Genomic DNA, 22,737 nt, shown 5'->3' with positions numbered 1-22,737 from the left:
AAGGCGTGTGCCCCCAGTGCCCTGCGAATTTTTTTTCTTAAGTTGAAGTAGGTAGATTCAGTTCAAATGCAGATTCTTCTTGTCAGAAAAAACATACACATTTAATCTGAGAAAAACATACACCTTTAATCTGAGTCTTGAGGCAGAAAAACACACACCTTTAATCCAGATCTTCAGACTAGAAGACATTCCCTTAACTAGGCCACACCTTCTACTGGAGGCCCACAATAAGCATAAAGAAGAAGGAAGCTTTTTTCTTTGGCTTCCTGCTCTCATCTAAATAGCAAGCCCATTCCTTCACTGGCATTAGACCCTTCTTCTTAAGAATTCCAGTATATACTGAAGAACACCTGAGACTTCACACCTTGTGGAATAAGTAAATACTGACTGTAGTCATTGTTATATTAGCTAGACCTCAGCCTGTATGTTATTCTTCTATATTCTCTGTCTATTTACATAAAGGAATTCATTCTGTACATTCTCTATAGGACCCTGAAAATACAACACACTTGAGATGAGAATATATAAAGTTTTACAGACTTTCCTATCCAGAGGTGGATAGAATAGCCCAACTAGTGGCCACTGACCTAAGAGTCACGAAACTCAAACACATACACACACATAGAAATTCCAGTGTTTGGGGGAAAGAGAGAGGGGGGAAGAGGGAAAGAGGGAGAGATGGAGGGAGAGGAAGAGGGGGAGGGAGATAGGCAAAGAGAGGGAGAGAGAGGGAGAGAGAGGGAGGTAAAGGGAAAGGGAGAGAGAGAGGAAAAGAGAGGGAGAGACGGAGAGAGAGGGAGAGAGAGGAAAAGGGAGACGGAGAGGGAGACGGAGAGGGAGAGAGAGACAGAGAGAGACAGAGAGATAGACAGTGAGAGGGAGAGAGAGAGAGAGAGAGAGAGAGAGAGAGAGAGAGAGAGAGAGAGAGAGAGAGAGAGAGAGAGAGAGAACTTAGGGAAATTGAAACTAAAATCCAAAGTATACCTATAATCGTGTTCAATAGGATGAAGAGTAAATAACCTCTGGTGTTCTCTCAGGTCAAGATTAACCTTCAAACTACCTCCAGCAGAAATTTCAGGGGACATGGAGACAAAGAGCTGGGGCTCCACACAGATCAGTGTAAAAAAAAAATCTGCTATGAGTGGACTATAAGCAACTTCTCATTTTGCATGCGGGGAATTCAGAAAAGGATTTCAAGCCCAGTGTTCTCATTAGAGGCCAATGAAGAAATAGCATGGTGTTTGAGAGTACACCCAAACGGGGTTGATGAAGAAAGCAAAGATTACCTGTCAGTTTACCTGGGGTTGCTCAGCTGTCCAGAGAGCCCAGTTTGGGCAAAGTTCAAATTCTGGATCATAAATTCCCAAGGAGAGAAATGCCAAAGTATGAAGAACCCCAATGTCGTAAGCTTTCAGCAATACAAAAAGTGGGGATTCAAAAAGTTCATCCTTCTAGGTTTCCTCCTCTCCCATCAGCAATGGCTTGTCCCTGAAGACCAGCTCAGCCTCTGCTGCAAGGTGAGCATAATAGGAGCCATCTTTGCATGCCTGGACAGATCATGACACCTGCAATCAAGGAGCCAAGACAGATGTTGAGAGATGACCTAGCAAAGCTGTGGGAGAAATCTCTCTTCAAAGACTGAACCCTATTGGTAGGTGGCCATGTATTCAGGGCTCACCACGCCATCCTAGCAGCTTGTTCTCCAGTTTTCAGAGCCATGTTTGAACATGAAATGCAGGAGAGCCTAAAGAACATTGTTGAGATCCATGACTGGACCCTCAGGTCTTCCAGATGATGTACTTCATCTACTCAGGGGAAAAACACCACACCTCAACAGCAACTCCATGGCCACTGGTGTGCTGGCAGCTGCTGACAAGTATGGCCTGGAGGACTTGAAGGTCATGTGTGAGGATGCCCTCTTCAGGATACTCTCTGTGGAGAAAGCTGCAGACACTCTCATCCTGGCTGACCTCCACAGCACACAGTGGCTGAAGACTCAGGCCCTGGATTTCATTGCACTTCATTTCTCTGAAGTCTCTGAGAACTCAGAGTGGAAGGCAATGTTGGAGTCACATCCCTATTTGGCGGCTGAAGCCTTCCACTCCCTGGATTCTGCACAGAATGTTTTCTTTGAGCCCTCACTCAAAGGCATAAAGAGATTTTAGGAGCTAGTCAGATATGACCATCACCTGTCTTCCAATGGCAGCACCCAATATAGTTACCAATTACTTCTGGTTAGAGTACAGTATTGCTGGAGCATTTACACTGCATCTTCAAGAAAGCAGCATGGTGGCTCAGAATTTAAAACAGCTCTACTATGTTAAAATTGCAGGTGTGAATGGCAGAACAGGAGTCTCACACAATCTAGATGATATCTGCCCTGTTGAAGTTCTTGTTTGTTTTTGTCTGACATGATGGAAACTGGGATTCAAGGTAGGTGCTGACCATAAATAAGCACAGCCCAAAGGAATTTCATTGGGGGAAACTGTATGGACTGATCCAAACAGAACAAATGACCAGGGCCCAAAGAAAGGGAGATATCAAACATGAATATTTATTTATCTGAGACTTAAATGACAATGAAGACTTTTTAAAGGATCAGTTTGTGGGAACTCAGCTGCAAAAGGAATTACTGCTCTGTCAGAGAACTGTGGTTCAGTTCCCAGCACACCCAGGAGAGTTTTCAACCAACTGTAACTGGTCATTCAGAGGATCTGAGGCCCTTCTCTGGTCTTCATGGCCACAAACAACTCTGTAAACAAAATCGTAACCCAATAAAATATAATATGAATAAAACATTTGAAATCAGTCTGTGGATTCCAGAGATGTTTAGGTTCAGAGAAGTCACATATAGTCCAATCAGCCCTGATCAGGTGTGGATATTCGTGGAGACTATATTACCAGAATTACAAACCCATTGTCTTTTCTTGGCATCTACATTAGCTAAAAGCTCCATCATCATGCTCTTATGATGACTAAGAAGTGTAGACCAGTGTGGAGGAAGTCTCCTCCTCCTGGGAGAGAAGTGTTTGTTGGTCAAAGCATGCAAAAATCTTTTATTAATTTTGAAAACATTCAAAGAGATTTATTCATTATGTATTCATATTCCCTAGGCCAGTAGTTTCTCATCTTCTCAGTGTTGTGCCCCCTTAATACCGTTCTTCCTGTTGTGGTCAACCAGAACCATTAAATAACTTGTTGGCTACTTCATTACTGTAGTGTGGCTCCCGTATGAATTATACTATAAAGATCTGATATAGAGGATATCTGATATCCAACCCCCATGAAATGGTCACTACTCCACCACAGAGGATGAGGGAGCCACAGTTTGAGAAGCATGGCTCCAGGCCATGCCTGCCTTCATACCAGCTAGACTTCTTACAGAACTTCTTGTACTAAAGTTCTACCACACCTAATTCCACAATCTCAATTAACCTCTGTACTGCACCACCTGTGGGAGTCTTCACTGACCATTCTTTTTATATCTTGTGGATGCCACAGATCTTTCCCTTCTAGCCTCCCTACCCAACTCTATGCTCTGCCCCAGGCTTTAAGTACAGCTTGCACCCCTGCTAACACAAGTGTCACTCTTTCCATGGTAACAGAAGGGTAAGGGCAGAATTAAAACTTGTCCTTTGCTTTCCCACTTACTATTTCCCCAATCCTATTCCAAGATTTATAGTGGGAAATTTGATGTGTTTTTTTTTTCTGTCCTGTAAAGCACCAAACAAGTGGATCACAAGACCTTCTCACCCATCTTCCTATAGCTGTTCAGCTGTTAAAGTGAATAGAATCCAGGCATGGATACACTGTTCCCATGTTCAGCCTGCCTGGAGTGAGAGGAAGTTCCCAAGGAATTAGCACTAGAACAATGGAAAGTCATGCCATGCTCAACTGATCTGCTGAAGTTGTTACTTCAATATTCCTAATTCTGCTCCCTTTATGCTGACATCTTACAACCATCACAGACCGTCTTCATCAGGCTCTTATGTTCACTTGGATAATTGTTAACATTGACCAAACAATCTCATCCATCAGGCCAGCCACATGGCCCCCACCTGAAACTTGCTTCCCATTTTTATAGTTTGACCTGGAAGATTTGTTGTATCACCAGTTAGACCCCTCTGTGAGAAAATACCTGTCAAAACAATATTTTTACATGCACCCAGAGCATCAGGTCCATCAGAGAGTCTGTGAAGGAGCTTCGGACTACTACTGTGCACAGTGGGGTTATGAAAGCACAGGTTCTACTGGGACTCTCACTAAAATCTGATTTCATCAAGCTAGTTGGGCTACCAACAAAAGAATACAAATGGAGGGACCCATGGCTCTGGCTGCATATGTAGCTTAGAATGGCCTTGTTGGAAATCATTGGGAGAAGTGGCTCTTGGTCTTGTGGGGGTTTTATGCTCCAGTAGAGGGGAATGCCTGGTCAGGAAGGCAGGAGTAGGTGCATGGGTAGGGGAGCACTCTCATAGAGGTAGGGGGAGGGGAATGGAATAGGGGGTTTTCGGAGGGGAGACTGGAAAGTGGATAACATTTGAAATGTAAGTAAAGAAAATATCCAATGAAAGAAAAGAAAAAAAGAAGAAAAACCTTCACGCTTCTCTCATGCATATTCACCTTATAGCCACCTGACACTCAGCTTCACTGAAAGAAGAAAACAGGCCACTGGATGGGATTCAGGCTATATTTGGGGATGTAGAGCATGTACAAAAAAAGGAGTTACGTATGCATACAGATTCCAGGGTAAGCAATAGAAATACTCTCTTCTCTATCCAACAAGTTGTTAGACAGGTTCTGGCTGGCTATTGGGCCCAATAAAGTCCTTGCAAGGCTGGACTTCAGGCCCTAGCCTCTGCCTATGACCACACCTACCCTAACATAAGTGTCACTAAGTTTACTCGCTTCCTGTCTCAACAACCCACTCCACAATCATGACCCCTGCATTTATGAAAGCTTGTTCCAGATAATTGACTCCTCCTGTCCTGATTTGACATAGGACTGTTGGTTATGCTTAAATGCCTAGCCCACCTACTATGATAGAACAGCTCTCCCTGGAAACTATTCACAGACTACAGAAAGTACTCAGTGTACATGGCAGCATTCAGAGAGAGGTAAGCTCACCCTTCAGTAACAGAAGAAAGCCTCTGTATTGGGAATCAGTTATCCTCAGAACGTTCACATCTCTGCAATTTCATTGTAACTCCTACCAATTAAGAATATGAGTGCCTCTTGCTTCCAGAGGATGATAGGTGGGCTTGTGCATCAGGACTTACCCCTTGCAGACATTCCCTAGTTGTAAATGTATCATCTGATATTGGTATCCTGGCACAGTAGTTACCCCAATAACCTCCCACACAGGGGAAAGCATTCCCAATGAATTAGACTCTGTAGGTCACCAGGTGAAAAGGGTTGCTGCACCTGTTGTGGTGTTCTCCACCTTGCTTGGTATAGGAGTAGCTGGTACAGCTGGCACAGGAACTTCTGCACTAGATCTTCAATCTACCAGGTGAACAAACTGAGAGACAGCAGCCTCACAATCATCACATTAGATGCAGAAAAAGCCTTTGACAAAATCCAACATCCTTCTTGACAAAAGTCCCAAGAGACAGGGATGTAACTGAATATAAAAAAGGCAGTTTAGAGCAAGCCCATAGCCAACCAACATCAACTTAAATGGAGAGAAACTTGAAAAATTCCACTAAAATCCAGACAAGGAAAGGTGGTCTCCTCTGTATATATACCTATTAAATAGGACACTTGATGTCTTTGAGCAATAAGACCACTGAAGCAGATCAAGGGTATACAAATTAGAAAGGAAGAAGTCAAATATTGTTATTTGTATTAACATGAGGGTAGACATATGTCTCTGCATGGGTCTAGAGGAGGTGCCGGAGCTGAATCGGGGAATTTTATACTATCTCCTATCCCTGAGTGAGATGTTCTCTCTAACTCATAACTGCCTGGAAATGAAAAATTATTTTTCCAGCAGATTTACTCTGGTTATACAAAGAATATTTAAGAGTAGGCCAACTCTCAAGGAGTTGATGGCCTACACAAATGCTGAATTGTACTTTTTAATTTCTCTCATATGCTTTGTTTAGTCATTTTTCTACACTTTTGCTTTTATGTTTTGGTTCATGATTTTGTGTTTTATTGACTTTATGCATTTGTGTGTAAGTGCATGTAAGTTTCATGTGTGTTTTCTTTGTTTTTCATCCTGGTTTTGTTTTTCTGCTTGTCATCTAACTGGAAGCAGTGAGACCTGAGCAGTACAGTGAGTAGTGAGATGGGGAGGGACTGGAAGGAGATGGGGAAAGGCAAATTGTAATCTGAATATTTTGTGTGGAAAACTCATTTTCAATAAAAAGAAAGAAAAGCAGGGCCTCTGTAAGGTGATTTTGTGATATGCTAATCCTTAGGAATAGGAAAGTACTCTCATACAAAAATTCAATCCAGGAATCCCTACATGTTTCTGATCAAGCAAGGATTTGGAGATTGAGAAAGTCCTGCTTAACCATGGCTTTGAGGCCTGCCTTGACTGTCGAGCTTCTACCATATAAAGAGTAAAAGAGTATAAAGGAAGTGAGGAGGTCCTTGCCAATTGGCTCTTCTACCATTATATCCCTAGAGCAGGTATCATTTATGAAGAAATGCATGTGTTGATCCTTCCTGACCTTCACACTGTAGGAATAAATTCCATGGTTTTAAATTACACAGTATAATGTAATTTATTATGCCAGAATGGTATTTTTTCTTAATTCCAATAACACAAGATAGAGCTAGTCAGCAGATACAAAAACCTGCAAAAATTTCCAATAGAGGAGACAATAAAATATTTTCATGGACTCCCAAACTTCTCAATATTAGTAATAGTCAGGGAATGGTGTGGACACAACTGTGTGGGAAGATGGAGAAACTATAGGGACAGAGGCTGAATTCCTCATTCCAAAGACTGATGCTGAGAGGATGAACCTGAAAGAAGAGATTGTGGTCTGTTAGCTCTGTATCCCAGATTCCTCAGAATTCACTTGTCAAGTTTCCCTTCAACTCGACCTCATGCTGAGGACAACCACAGGTGTGTAATCAGAATCAAATGGGACAGGGCCTGAGGAGATGACTGAGCACTTGGTGCTCTGGCTGCCAGTCAATAGAACCAGGTTTCATTCCTAGTAGCAATGGGCAACTCACAAAAGTCTAGCTGTCAGTCTCATGGGATCTAGTGCCTTCCTCTGGATTCTGTGGGTAGCACACATGCAGATAGGCATGCAGAAACAACACTCTAAACATGAAGTAAACCATTTTTCTAAAACATTGATTGAGGCAATAGAGATCCACAGGAGGGAGATAAGGTTTTGCTCAGAATTGGGAGAACCAGCCAAGTGTACTGGCTGGTTTTGTGTGTCAACTTGACACAGACTGGAGTTATCACAGAGAAAGGAGCTTCAGTTGGGGAAGTGCCTCCATGAGATCCAGCTGTGGGGCATTTTCTCAATTAGTGATCAAGTGGGGAGGGCCCCTTGTGGGTGGTACCACCAGGGGAGCAAGCCAGTAAGGAACATCTATTCATGGCCTCTGCATCAGCTCCTTCTTCCTGACCTGTTTGAGTTCCAGTCCTGACTTCCTTTTGTGATGAACAGCAATGCAGCAGTGTAAGCTGAATAAACCCTTTCCTTCCAAACTTGCTTCTTGGTCATAATGTTTGTGCAGGAATAGAAACCCTGACTAAGACACCAAGAATATGAGCAAAAAGGGCACGTTTATGTATTTTATTCTCTCTTCCTGATATTTGGTTACCACTGAATTTAATGTCCCTAATGACATTGCACTAAAACATAACCAGAGGGGCTCTACTTAGAAACACTTCTTATCTCATTCTGAAAGTTTTGGAAAACTACTATATTTTCTCCCCAGGCATCTGCTCCTCCTCCTCCTTCTTTAATTAAGCATGAATTCTTTATTAATACTCTATAATCTGAGTGAGCAGTGTTTCCCTCAATTCTTCTAGTTCTTTCCCACGTCCTTTCCCATATGGATTCTCTACATTTCTGTCTGTCATCAGAAAAGGACAGCTGGTACAGATCCATGGAGGCCATGGGACTGCTGCCTCAGTGTCTGTGAGTTAAAGGGGATTCAAAGGGTGTTGTCTTCCCGGGAATCTCCATTCCCTGTGTCTCCCTCCCTGCTTCTGATCATCTTCCTTAGGGCTCTCTGAACTATGAGGGCATGGATTTAAGGGAAACATCTCATTTACAGTTGTGTGTATGAAGATCTTTCTTTGTCTCTGTCTCTCCAATGTCTCTGTCTCTGTCTGTCTCTGCATAATGTCTGGGTGTTAATCTCTGTATTTGTTCCAGTCTGCTGCAGGAGGAAGCTTCTCTGATGAGTGAATAAGGTATTAATTAAGGAGATTATTAAGATTAAAGGATTATTGGAAGATATTTTACCCTTTTTAAAGAAGACCAGTAGTATTTTACTGGTGTTTTACTCCAGGTCACTGGGTTATCTATCATCTGGTTTGTTTTAGTTGGTGTTCTGGACCAAGGACTTGTACCTCTGCTCCTTCCCCAGCCGGTTCTCCCTCAACAGGTATACAGGCCTGCAAATCTGTAATGAATAAATCCCTTTGGATGTTTTCAAAACATTTAATAGATTTTGCATGCCTTGATCCACAAACACATCTCTCCCAGAAGGATTAGACTCCCTCTACTATGGCATAGTCTTCTCAGTCGTCATAAGAGCGTGAGGGTGGAGTTCTCATTTTCCAACATTAAATTCCAAGGAAAAAGACCAAGGGTTTCTAATATTGGTAGGAGAGTGAGGGCTCTGTTCAAACATCCACAGCTAGCTAGGCTGCTTGGTCTACATGTTACTTCTCTGAAATAAACATCTCTGGAAACCATAGACTGATTTCAAAAGTTTTATTCATCTTGTATTTTATTTGGTTAAGGTTTTGTCTACAGAGTTCTTTGTGGCCATGGAGACAAGAGGAGGGCCTCAGATCCTCTGATTCACCACTTTCAGGTGGTGGAAAACTCTCCTATGTGTGCTGCAAACTTAGCTAGAGTTCTCTGAGAGAGCAGTAATTGCTTTTGCAGCCGAGTTCCCTGAACCTTGAATGTTTAAACAGAAACTCTTCATTGTCTTTCCTTCTCTGATGAGGAAGCAATCATGGTTGATTTCTCCTTGCCAATGGCCACAGTCATCTCTTCTGTTCAGTCCAAGGCAGAAGTGTTTCTCCAAAGAAACACAGTTGTTCTCTGCCTAGGGCCAGCTCTAAATTGAATCAGTTTTCAAACAATCAGACAAATTCAAACAGGAACATTAACATCATAGATGTCATGTAGAGTGTCCCAGACTGCAGTTCTGCCTATTGCACACCTTCCATTTCAGTATGTATAATATATTGCAGGTGTTTTAAATCCTGAGCCACCATGCTGCCATTCCTCTGATAAAGTGCAAATGCTCCCTCAATACCATTGTCTAAGCAGAAGTCATTGGTAAAAAAGCTGGTTGTTGCTGTTGCAGAAGAGGTGCAGGTCACAGCTGTCTATCTTCTGAGATCACTTTAGGCATTTAAATCATGGCTCCAAAGAAGGACACTGTGCAGAAGCCAGGGAGCAGAAGGCTTCAGCCACCAAGGGGGGATGTGACTCCACCAATGACTTCCACCCTGAGGTCTTAGAGACCTCATAGGCAAAATCTGTGATGAAATCCAGGGCCTGAGTCTTCAGCCACTGTGTGCTGTGGAGGTCAGCCAGGATGAGAATGTTTGCAGCATTCTCCACAGAGAGGATCCTGCAGAGGGCATCCTCACACATGGCCTTCAAGCCCTCCAGGCCATACCTGTCAGCAGCTGCCAGCAGACCAGAGGCCATGGAGTAGCTCTTGAGGTTTGGTGCCTTCCATGTGTAGATGAAACCCATCATCTCCTGGAAGACTTGGGGATCCAAGTCATGAATCTCAACGAGGTTCTTTAGTCTCTCCTGCATTTTATGTTCAAACATGGCTCTGAAAACTGGAGAGCGAGCTGTTAGGATGGCCTTGTGAGCCCTGAATTCATGGCCACCTACCAATAGGGAGCAGTCTGTGAAGATGGAATTCTCCCAAAGCTTCCCTAGGTCATCTGCCAACACATGCCTTGGATCCTTGATTGCAGGTGTCATGTTCTGTCCAGGCACGCTAAAGATGGCTCCCGCTATGCTCACCTTGCAGCAGATGGTGAGCTGGTCTTCAGGGAGAAGTAAATGATGATGGGAGAGGAGGAAATCTCGAAGGATGAACTCTTTGAATCCCCTGTGTTGGTATTGCCAAAAGCTTACAACACTGGGGTTCTTCCTACTTTGACATTTCTCTCCTTGGGAATTTATGATCCAGAACTCAAACTTTGCCCAAACTGGGCACACGGGACAGCTGAGCAATCCCAGGTCAACTGACAGGTAATCTTTGCTTTCTTTATCAACTCCATTTGGGTATACTCTCAAACACCATGCCACTTCCTCATTGTCCTCTAATGAGAACTCTGGGCTTCTAATCTCTTTCTGAATTCCATCCATGCAAAATGAGAAGTTGCTAATGGTCCACTCATAGCAGATGTTTTTTACACTGATCTGTGTGGAGCCCCAGCTCTTGGCTTCCATGTCCCCTGACATTTCTGTTGGTGGTAGTTTGGAGGTTAACATTGATCTGAAAAGAAGAACTAGCATTTATTGACTCTTCATCCTGATACATACAATTATATATACCCTTTAAATTTTATTTTAGATTTCTCCTAAATTCTTTCTCTCTGCTGTTTTTCTCTCTCTGTCTCTGTGTAACTGTCTCTGGTTCTCTGTGTCTCTCTTCCCCCCTCTCTGTCTTCTCTCTCTCTTTCTCCCTCTCTCTGAGTGTATTTCTGTGTGTGTTTATTGAACATACAGAATTAATTCCTTTATATAAATAGAAAGAGGATTTATGAGAATAACATAAATTCAACTAATATAACAATGACTACAGTCAGTACTTACTTAGTCCACGAGGTGTGAAGTCTCAGGTTTTCTTCAGTATATGCTGGTATTCTGAAGTAGAGTCTAATGCCAGTGAAGAAATGGGCTTGCTAGTAAGATGAGAGCAGGCAGGCAAAGACACAAAGTCTCCTTCTTCATATGCTTATATAGGCCTCCAATAGAAGGCGTGGCCCTATTCAGGGTGTGTCTTCAAGTCTCAACTTCTGGATTAAAGGTGTTTGTTTTACTGCCTGAAGACTCAGATTAAAGGTGTGTGATTTTCAACCCTAAGAATCTGTGTTTGAACTGGATCTATCTATTTCAATTTAAGCAAAACAAGCTTTTAAAAGATGATCCCTCCATTTTATATGTTACATGAGTCCACAGGTAGTCTAGACAAGAAGAGCCATCACCACGGTACTTTGCTTACTGAGACTTCAGACTTCCATAAATGAAGGTATCATGTCAATATCTGCAAAGCTATTATTTACTCCTGTGCTGGTTTTTACACTGATTTCTGCCATAAACCTGATCAGGGAAGGGATGTTTTCCTTAACTGGTCAAGAGTCTGAGTGTTCACCAAATGGAGGGCATGTAGAAGAGCTCCTGTATGGTGGTCAAGAATCAGAGCCCCAAAACTCTGAAGATGGCTTTCTTCTTTCCTGTGTGTTATTCCAATCAGAAGCACAGACCTTGTGATCACTCCTCCCAATTTGGTCGGTGGTAGTCTTGTACTTCCCTCCGAGGAAATCCTTCTTCAGAGCCAATTAGAACAATGGTTCTGGAATATCCTAAATGCTTCTCTTTCTGTTTCTCTCTGTCTCTCTGTCTCTCTGTCTCTCTGTCTCTCTGTCTCTCTGTCTCTCTGTCTCTCTGTCTCTCTCTCTCTCTCTCTCTCTCTCTCTCTCTCTCTTTGTGTGTGTGTGTGTGTGTGTCTTTCTGGTTTTTTGAAACAGGGTTTCTCTGTGTAGCCCTGGCTGTCCTGGAACTCACTTTGTAGACCGGGCTGGCCTCAAACTCTGAAATCTGCCTGTCTCTGCCTCCCAAATGCTGGGATTAAAGGTGTGTGGCACCACTGCCTGGCTGGATTCTCCTTTTTTCAATTTTTATTTTATTAATTTTCATCTGAAATTCTTCCTCACTGCAGTGCTCCCCTCACAGTTTTTCAGCCCTCCCCCATCTTCTTTGCCTCTGAGAGGGTGCTCCCCATGCATTCCCCCTCCCTGGGGCATTAAGTCTCTATAGGATTAGGCACATCCTCTTCCACTGAGGCCAGACAAGGTATGCCTGTACTTCATTTGTGCTTGGGGCATCAGACAAGTTCATGTATGCTCACTGGTTAGTGGCTTAGTCTCTGGTGGCCCCTGAAAGTCCAGATTAGGTGATACTGGTCATCTTTTTAGAGTTGCCATCTCCTTTAGTTCCTTTAATCCTTCGCCTAACTCATCCATAGGGTTCCCCTACTACAACCCAATGCTTAGCTGTAACTGCATTTCAGTTAGCTGTTGGTAGCGCCTCTGAGAGGACAGCCTTGCTAGCCTCCTGTCTGCATGGAAATGCATTAGTAGCATGTGTGTGTGTGTTTTGCCCAAATAGCATTACATGTAAATATTTACTGCAAGTAGTCAATGTTCTGGTTCAAGGATTCTGCTTTCTGAAACATCATAGGAGTGGCTCCTCCATGACCTCCAGAAGCTGGTAGATGGAGTAGATTGTCAGGTGAACCATCTCAAAACATTGGCTTCCAGCGTGGATTGCAGCAGAGTGAGTAAGCCCAGTTTTTGTGTTCTGGCTTTTTTGCCATTATTTATTTATTTTTCAATTTTAATTAAATATTTTCTTGATTTTTCGTTTGAAAGGTCCCCTTTGCTCATTTCCCCTCTGCAAAGCTCTATCCCATCCCCCTCCCTCTGCTCACTAACCCACCCACTCCAGCTTCCCTGACCTGGTAGGGGTACCCTGAGGCAATGAGCCTTTAAGGGTCCAAGGGTCTCTCCTCTCATTGATGTCTGTTCAGGCTGTCCTGTTACCCATGTGGCTAGAGTCATTGTTTCTTCCATGTGTACTCTCTCATTTGTGCTTAAGTCCCTGAGAACTCTGGGCTTACTGGTTGGTTCATATTGTTGCTCATCCTATGGGGTTGCAAACACCTTCAGCTCCTTGGGTCCTTTCTCTAGTTCCTCCATTGAAACCCTTTGCTCAGTTCAATGGTTGGCTGTGTGCATCCCCCTCTGTATTTGTCAGGCACTGGCAAAGCCTCTCAGAAGAGAGTTATATCTGGCTCCTGTCAGCAAGCACTTATTGGCATCCACCATAGTGCCTGGGTTTGTTAACTGCATATGGGATGGATCCACAGGTGGGGCAGTCTATGGATATCCATTCTTTTACTCTCTGCTCCACACTTTGTATTTCTTCCCATGGGTATTTTGTACCCCTTCTAAGAAGCATCAAAGTATCCACACTTTGGTCTTCTTTCTTCTTGAGCTTCATGTGGTCTGTGAATTGCATCTTGGGTATTCTGAGCTTCTAGGCTAATATCCACTTATCAGTGAGTTGGACTTGAAGTCCTCTATCAACCTCATGCAATGTGATTTTAAATTCAAATCTTGCTCTGTCATGTATTCAGTTATCCAGGACTTGCTGTGGTGGAAGAACTGTCCTCTGATGATGCCAAGTAGCCTTGGTTTTTGTTGGTAGGGTTCTTGTGCTTGCCTTTTGCCATCTTGTGACTTTTGGTGTTACATAGTTCTGTTGTTTCTGTGTTTCTGACTGGAGCTTGTACCTCCTGTAGTCCTGGAAGCCTGTGCCAGATCTCCCGGGAGCCCAGCTCTCTTATGGTGGGACCTGTGCACAGAGGGCTGTGGAGCAGCCCCAGCTCCATGGTACAGATAGCTCAACTTTTTTTTTTTAATAATAGCTCAACCTGTGTCATTGTTTTTTCTTTCTTTTAATGTTTGTGTGTTTGTTTGTTTTAGATATTAATTTATTTATGAAGAATGACATCAATTCAAATAAACTAATTTTCCCAGAACAGCCCTACTGTGTATCCTAGGGTACCACTTCAGTTTAGGTTCTTCTGCCTCTGTCTCTTGAATATCATTTTCAGGGCACCTCTTTAGCTTCAGAGTTGATCTTTTGGGGAGTTATTGCTTTTTTTATTTGATGTATTCTTTATTTACATTTCAAATTATTTCCCGTTTTCTGGGTCCCCACTCCCTGCAAGTCTTATAAGCCCTATTCCCTCTCCCTGTTCCTCCAAGACAGGGTTTCTCTGTGTAGTCCTGGATGTCCTGGAACTCACTTTGTAGACCAGGCTGGCCTTGAACTCAGAAATCTGCTTGCCTCCTCCTCACAAGTGCTGGGATTAAAGGCGTGCTCCACCACCACCTGGCTAACATAAACTTAACTTCTGTTCCCCTCTGCATTGTTGGTCATTAGCCAGGGGGTGGTTTTGTAATCTGGGGGTACAGGTGTGTTGGTGGAATAACCTAGTCTTGTTGAGGGTGTAAATTGAAGATGCTGGTCTTATTGGAGATTGGCTTAGAGAGTGAAGCTAGGCTCAGGTTTTGTTGAGGGGCAACTTGGAAACTAATGCTAGGTGCCAGGATGTTAATTTGAACAGATTTTTAAAAATGGAGTCTGAACTTCAAGATTTGACCATACATCAGGAATATCTGCATTCTCTAGTCTTACTTTTTGGTGTTCAAGTTTCTGATCCTGGATAACTATTCTTGTTAGCTAAATTGTATCAATTAATAATGTGGATTTTGTAATTAATACACACCCCACAGAAAGCAGAAGCAAAGACAGCTGTATATCTAGCTTTTATTAATTAGGCAGCATATTAAAAACAAACCTGCAGAGGGTTTAGAGGTTAGGGAAAGGTGTTTGAGAGATTTAGTGATAGTGGCAGAGAGAGTATTTAATAAAAGAAGACTACAAAAGAGAAAAAAGTTAAGTGGCCAGAAGCAACAGACTCCAGACCCATCAAAAAGTCTGTTGGCAGTCAAGGAAAAACCAGAAGACTGCAGGAGGTGCCTAAAACAGATAGCTTCAGAGGAAGGAGGTAAGGGGGCCCTGAAGACCCTGAGGGGAAGTACAAAGTCTAAATGGAATAAAACACAGGAAAGTATAGAGCCATCCTCAGTGGTTTGCGGCTCTGATCCTGCCCACCATACAGGAGCTCTTCCACATGCCTTACATTTTGTGAACACTCAGACGCCTGAGCAGTTAAGGAAAGCACCCCTTCGCTGATCATGTTTATGGTAGCATTTGTAAGACCAGTGCATGGGTAAATAGTATCTATGCAGAGATTTACATGATCTCTTTATTTATGCAAGATTGTCCCAAATAAGCAAAGTATATAATTTGGTGATGGTTATTCTTCTAGTCTGCACTTATTGTGGACATCCAAAAGTGGAAGGCATGCCTTTTCCTTTTTTTTTTTTTTTTTTTTTTTGGGTTTTTTCAAGACAGGGTTTCTCTGTGTAGCCCTGGCTGTCCTGGAACTCACTTTGTAAACCAGGCTGGCCTCGAACTCAGAAATCTGCCTGCCTCTGCCTCCTAAGTGCTGGGATTAAAGGCATGTGCCAGCAGTGCCCAGCTAATTTTTTTTCTTAAGTTGAAGTATATAGATCCAGTTCTAATACAGATTCTTCTGGTCGAAAAACATATACATTTAATCTGAGAAAAACATATACCTTTAGTCTGAGTCTTGAGGCAGAAAAACACATACCCTTAATCCAGATCTTCAGACTAGAAGACACTCCCTTTACTAGGCCACACCTTCTACTGGAGCCCCATAATAAGCATTAAGAAGAAGGAAGCTTTTTTCTTTAGCTTCCTGCTCACATCTCAATAGCATGCCCATTCCTGGATGGAGCTAGAGAACATCATACTAAGTGAGGTAACCCAGACTCAAAAGGTGAATCATGGTATGCACTCACTAATAAGTGGATATTAACCTAGAAAATTGGAATACCCAAAACATAATCCACACATCAAATGAGGTACAAGAATAAAGGAGGAGTGGCCCCTTGGTCTGGAAAGACTCAATGAAGCACTATTTGGCAAATCCAGACGAAAGTGGGAAGGGGTGGGTGGGAGGACAGGGGGAGAGAAGGGAGCTTATGGGACTTTCAGGGAGTGGGGGGCTAGAGAAGAGGAAATCATTTGAAATGTAAATAAAAAATATTTTGAATAAAAAATATTTCTATGTTGATTGAAAGTGGAGTCATATTTTCTGGTAAAATTGAAGAAGTACATGAAAAACAAAAAATAGAGCATGAGGGTGGAGTTCTCATTTTCCAACATTAAATTCCAAGGAAAAAGACCAAGGGTTTCTAATATTGGTAAGAGAGTGAGGGCTCTGTTCAAACATCCACAGCTGAGCTAGGCTGCTTGGACTACATGTTACTTCTCTGAAATAAACATCTCTGGAAACCACAGAATGATTTCAAAAGTTTTATTCATCTTGTATTTTATTTGGTTAAGGTTTTGTCTACAGAGTTCTTTGTGGCCATGGAGACAAGAGGAGGGCCTCAGATCCTCTGATTCACCAGTTTCAGGTTGTGGAAAACTCTCATATGTGTGCTGCGAACTTAGCTAGAGTTCTCTGAGAGAGCAGTAATTGCTTTTGCAGCCGAGTTCCCTGAACATTGAATGTTTAAACAGAAACTCTTCATTGTCTTTCCTTCTCTGATGAGGAAGCAATCATGGTTGATTTCTCCTTGCCAATGGCCACAGTCATCTCTTCTGTTCAGTCCAAGGCAGAAGTGTTTCTCCAAAGAAACACAGTTGTTCTCTGCCTAGGGCCCACTCTAAATTGAATCTCAGTTTCCAAAAATCAGACAAATTCAAACAGGAACATTAACATCATAGATGTCATGTAGAGTGTCCCAGACTGCAGTGCTGCCTATTGCACACCTTCCATTTCAGTATGTATAATATATTGCAGGTGTTTTAAATCCTGAGCCACCATGCTGCCATTCCCCTGATAAAGTGCAAATGCTCCCTCAATACCATTGTCTAAGCAGAAGTCATTGGTAAAAAAGCTGGTTGTTGCTGTTGTAAAAGAGGTGCAGGTCACAGCTGTCCATCTTCTGAGATCACTTTAGGCATTTAAATCATGGCTCCAAAGAAGGACACTGTGCAGAAGCCAGGGAGCAGAAGGCTTCAGCCACCAAGGGGGGATGTGACTCCACCAATGACTTCCACCCTGAGGTCTTAGAGACCTCATAGGCAAAATCTGTGATGAAATCCAGGGCCTGAGTCTTCAGCCACTGTGTGCTGTGGAGGTCAGCCAGGATGAGAGTGTTTGCAGCATTCTCCACAGAGAGGATCCTGCAGAGGGCATCCTCACACATGGCCTTCAAGCCCTCCAGGCCATACCTGTCAGCAGCTGCCAGCAGACCAGAGGCCATGGAGTAGCTCTTGAGGTTTGGTGCCTTCCATGTGTAGATGAAGCCCATCATCTCCTGGAAGACTTGGGGATCCAAGTCATGAATCTCAACGAGGTTTTTTAGTCTCTCCTGCATTTCATGTTCAAACATGGCTCTGAAAACTGGAGAGCGAGCTGCTAGGATGGCCTTGTGAGCCCTGAATTCATGGCCACCTACCAATAGGGAGCAGTCTGTGAAGATGGAATTCTCCCAAAGCTTCCCTAGGTCATCTGCCAACACATGCCTTGGATCCTTGATTGCAGGTGTCATGTTCTGTCCAGGCATGCTGAAGATGGCTCCCGCTATGCTCACCTTGCAGCAGATGGTGAGCTGGTCTTCAGGGAGAAGTAAATGCTGATGGGAGAGGAGGAAATCTCGAAGGATGAACTCTTTGAATCCCCTGTGTTGGTATTGCCAAAAGCTTACAACACTGGGGTTCTTCCTACTTTGACATTTCTCTCCTTGGGAATTTATGATCCAGAACTCAAACTTTGCCCAAACTGGGCACACGGGACAGCTGAGCAATCCCAGGTCAACTGACAGGTAATCTTTGCTTTCTTCATCAACTCCATTTGGGTATACTTTCAAACACCATGCCACTTCCTCATTGTCGTCTAATGAGAACTCTGGGCTTCTAATCTCTTTCTGAATTCCATCCATGCAAAATGAGAAGTTGCTAATGGTCCACTCATAGCAGATGTTTTTTACACTGATCTGTGTGGAGCCCTTGGCTTCCATGTCCCCTGACATTTCTGTTGGCGGTAGTTTGGAGGTTAACATTGATCTGAAAAGAAGAACTAGCATTTATTGATTCTTCATCCTGATACATACAATTATATATACTCTTTAGATTTTAGTTTAGATTTCTCCTAAATTTTTTCTCTCTGCTGTTTTTCTCTCTGTCTCTGTGTAACTGTCTCTGGTTCTCTGTGTCTCTCTTCCCCCCTCTCTGTCTTCTCTCTCTCTTTCTCTCTCTCTCTGAGTATATATCTGTGTGTGTTTATTGAACGTACAGAATTAATTCCTTTATATAAATAGAAAGAGGATATATGAGAACAATATAAATTCAACTAATATAACAATGACTACAGTCAGTACTTACTTAGTCCACGAGGTTTGAAGTCTCAGGTTTTCTTCAGTATATGCTGGTATTCTGAAGTAGAGTCTAATGCCAGTGAAGAAATGGGCTTGCTAGTAAGATGAGAGCAGGCAGGCAAAGACACAAAGTCTCCTTCTTCATATGCTTATATAGGCCTCCAATAGAAGGCGTGGCCCTATTCAGGGTGTGTCTTCAAGTCTCAGCTTCTGGATTAAAGGTGTTTGTTTTACTGCCTGAAGACTCAGATTAAAGGTGTGTGATTTTCAACCCTAAGAATCTGTGTTTGAACTGGATCTATCTATTTCAATTTAAGCAAAACAAGCTTTTAAAAGATGAGCCCTCCATTTTATATGTTACATGAGTCCACAGGTAGTCTAGACAAGAAGAGCCATCACCACGGTACTTTGCTTACTGAGACTTCAGACTTCCATAAATGAAGGTATCATGTCAATATCTGCAAAGCTATTATTTACTCCTGTGCTGGTTTTTACACTGATTTCTGCCATAAACCTGATCAGGGAAGGGATGTTTTCCTTAACTGGTCAAGAGTCTGAGTGTTCACCAAATGGAGGGCATGTAGAAGAGCTCCTGTATGGTGGTCAGGAATCAGAGCCCCAAAACTCTGAAGATGGCTTTCTTCTTTCCTGTGTGTTATTCCAATCAGAAGCACAGACCTTGTGATCACTCCTCCCAATTTGGTCGGTGGTAGTCTTGTACTTCCCTCAGAGGAAATCCTTCTTCAGAGCCAATTAGAACAATGGTTCTGGAATATCCTAAATGCTTCTCTTTCTGTTTCTCTCTGTCTCTCTGTCTCTCTGTCTCTCTGTCTGTCTCTCTGTCTCTGTCTCTGTCTCTGTCTCTCTCTCTCTCTCTCTCTCTCTCTCTCTCTCTCTCTCTCTCTCTCTCTCTGTGTGTTTGTGTGTTTATCTGGTTTTTTGAGATAGGGTTTCTCTGTGTAGCCCTGGCTGTCCTGGATCTCACTTTGTAGACCAGGCTGGCCTCAAACTCTGAAATCTGCCTGTCTCTGCCTCCCAAATGCTAGGATTAAAGGTGTGTGGCACCACTGCCTGGCTGGATTCTCCTTTTTTCAATTTTTATTTTATTAATTTTCATCTGAAATTCTGCCTCACTGCAGTGCTCCCCTCACAGTTTTTCAGCCCTCCCCCATCTCCTTTGCCTCTGAGAGGGTGCTCCCCATGCATTCCCCCTCCCTGGGGCATTAAGTCTCTATAGGATTAGGCACATCCTCTTCCACTGAGGCTAGACAAGGTATGCCTGTACTTCATTTGTGCTTGGGGCATCAGACAAGTTCATGTATGCTCACTGGTTGGTGGCTTAGTCTCTGGTGGCCCCTGAAAGTCCAGATTAGGTGATACTGGTCATTTTTTTAGAGTTGCCATCTCCTTTAGTTCCTTTAATCCTTTGCCTAACTCATCCATAGGGTTCCCCTACTACAATCCAATGCTTAGCTGTAACTGCATTTCAGTTAGCTGTTGGTAGAGCCTCTGAGAGGACAGCCATGCTAGCCTCCTGTCTGCATGGAAAACATAGCATTAGTAGCGTATGTGTGTCTGTGTGTGTGTGTTCTGCCCAAACAGCATTACATGCAAATTTTCACTGCCAGTAATCAATGTTCTGGTTCAAGGATTCTGCTTTCTGAAACATCATAGGAGTGGCTCCTCCATGACCTCCAGAAGCTGGTAGATGGAGTAGATTGTCAGGTGAACCATGTCAAAACATTGGCTTCCAGCGTGGATTGCAGCAGAGTGAGTGAGCCCAGGTTTTGTGTTCTGGCTTTTTTGCCATTATTTTTTTTTTTCAATTTTACTTAAATATCTTCTTTATTTACATTTCAAATGTCCTTTTTGCTCAATGCCCCTCCGAAAACCTCTATCCCATCCCCTCCATCTGCTCACTAACCCACCCACTCCAGCTTCCCTGACCTGGTAGGGGTACCCTGAGGCAATGAGCCTTCAAGGGTCCAAGGGTCTCTCCTCTCATTGATGTCTGTTCAGGCTATCCTCTGTTACCCATGTGTCTGGAGTCATCGTTTCTTCCATGTGTACTCTCTCATTTGTGCTTAAGTCCCTGAGAACTCTGGGATTACTGGTTGGTTCGTATTTTTGTTCATCCTATGGGGTTGCAAACACTTTCAACACCTTGGGTCCTTTAGCTAGTTCCTCCATTGAAACCCTTTGCTCATTTCAATGTTGGGATGTGTGTGCATCCCCCTCTGTATTTGTCAGGCACTGGCAAAGCATCTCAGAAGAGAGTTATATCTGGCTCCTGTCAGCAAGCACTGATTGGCATCCACAATAGTGTCTGGGTTTGTTAACTGCATATGGGATGCCCCCGCCACAGGTGGGGAAGTCTATGGATATCCATTCTTTTACTCTCTGCTCCACACTTTGTATTTCTTCCCATGGGTATTTTGTACCCCTTCTAAGAAGAATCAATGTAGCAACACTTTGGTCTTCTTTCTTCTTGAGCTTCATGTGGTCTTTGAATTGTATTTTGGGTATTCTGAGCTTCTAGGCTAATATCCACTTATCAGTGAGTTGGTCTTGAAGTCCTCTATCAGCATCATGCAATGTGATTTTAAATTCAAATCTTGATCTGTGGTATATTTGGTTATCCAGAACTTGCTGTGCTGGGAGAACTGGCTTCTGATGATGCTAAGTAGCCTTGGTTTTTGTTGGTAGGGTTCTTGGGCTTGACTTTCACCATCTTGTTATTTTTGGTGTTACATGGTTCTGTTGTTTCTGTGTTCCTACCTGGAGCTTGTACTTCCTGTGTGCCTGTAAGCCTGTGCCAGCACTCCTGGGAGCCCAGCTCTCTTCTGGTGGGACCTGTGCACAGATGGCTGTGGAGCATCCCCAGCTCCATGGTACAGATAGCTCAACTGTTTTTTTTTTAATAATAGCTGTGTCATTTTTTTTCATTTAATGTTTTTGTGTTTGTTTTAGATATTAACTTAGTTATGAAGAATGACATCAATTAAAATAAACTTATTTTCCCAGAACAGCCCTAGTGTGTATCCTAGGGTACCACTTCAGTTTAGGTTCTTCTGCCTCTGTCTCTTGAATATCATTTTCAGAAGGACACCTCTGACTTTAGCTTCAGAGTTGATCTTTTGGGCACTTATTTTTTTCTTTCTTTTTTTTATTCGATGTATTCTTTATTTACATTTCAAATGATTTCCCCTTTTCTGGGTCCCCACTCCCTGCAAGCCCCATAAGCCTTCTTCTCTCTCCCTGTTCCTCCAGACAGGGTTTCTCTGTGTAGTCCTGGATGTCCTGGAACTCAGTTTGTAGACCAGGCTGGCCTCGAACTCAGAAATCTGCTTGTCTCCTTCTCACAAGTGCTGTGGTTAAAGGCATTCTCCACCACCACCTGGCTAACATAAACTTAACTTCTGTTCCCCTCAGCATTGATGGTCATTAGGCAGGTGGTGGTTTTGTAATCTGGGGTTGCAGGTGTGTTGTTGGAATAACCTGGTCTTGTTGAGGGTGCCAATTGAAGATGCTGGTCTTATCAGAGATTGCCTTAGAGAGTGAAGCTAGGCTCAGGTTTTGTTGAGAGGCATCTTGGAAACTAATGCTAGGTGCCAGGATATTAATTTGAACAGATTTTTAAAAATGGTGTCTGAATTTCAAAAATCTGACCATACATCAGGAATATCTGTATTCTCTAGTCTTAGTTTTTGGTGTTCAAGTTTTTGATGCTGGATAACTATTCTTGTTAGCTAAATTGTATCAATGAATAATGTGGAATTTGTAATTAAAACACACCCCCACAGAAAGCAGAAGCAAAGACAGCTGTTGATCTAGCTTTTATTTATTAGGCAGCATATTTAAAAAACATGCAGAGGGTCTAGAGGTTAGGGAAAGGTGTTTGAGAGATTTAGTGATAGTGGCAGAGAGAGTATTTAATAAAAGAGGACTACAAAAGAGAAAAATGATAAGTGGACAGAAGCAACAGACTCCAGACCCATCAAAAAGTCTGTTGGCAGTCAAGGAAAAATCAGAAGAATGTAGGAGATGCCTAAAACAGATAGTTTCAGAGGAAGGAGGTAAGGGGTCCCTGAAGACCCTGAGGGGAAGTACAAAGTGTAAATGGAGTAACACACAGGAAAGTATAGAGCCATCTTCAGAGGTTTGGGGCTCTGATCCTGCCCACCATACAGGAGCTCTTCCACATGCCTTACATT

General features: G+C 43.0%; 2 protein-coding genes and 1 pseudogene across 2 annotated transcripts; 1 reads left to right on the top strand and 2 right to left on the bottom strand.

Annotated features, from left to right (window-relative positions):
• Positions 1-1,717: 1,717 nt before the first annotated feature.
• Positions 1,718-2,171, top strand: LOC127683612 (TD and POZ domain-containing protein 4-like; annotated as a pseudogene).
• A 7,413-nt stretch (positions 2,172-9,584) lies between these two features.
• LOC127682220 (TD and POZ domain-containing protein 1-like) lies at positions 9,585-10,655 on the bottom strand. The gene has a single exon (XM_052178605.1). The coding sequence runs from the start codon at positions 10,653-10,655 to the stop codon at positions 9,585-9,587; it is 1,071 nt and encodes a 356-aa protein (XP_052034565.1).
• A 6,458-nt stretch (positions 10,656-17,113) lies between these two features.
• Positions 17,114-18,178, bottom strand: LOC127682219 (TD and POZ domain-containing protein 1-like). The gene has a single exon (XM_052178604.1). The coding sequence runs from the start codon at positions 18,176-18,178 to the stop codon at positions 17,114-17,116; it is 1,065 nt and encodes a 354-aa protein (XP_052034564.1).
• Positions 18,179-22,737: the final 4,559 nt, after the last annotated feature.

Source organism: Apodemus sylvaticus, chromosome 4, assembly GCF_947179515.1.
Source record: "Apodemus sylvaticus chromosome 4, mApoSyl1.1, whole genome shotgun sequence".
NCBI classification, from domain to species: domain Eukaryota; kingdom Metazoa; phylum Chordata; class Mammalia; order Rodentia; family Muridae; genus Apodemus; species Apodemus sylvaticus.
This window is presented reverse-complemented; position numbering and strand designations above follow the sequence as displayed.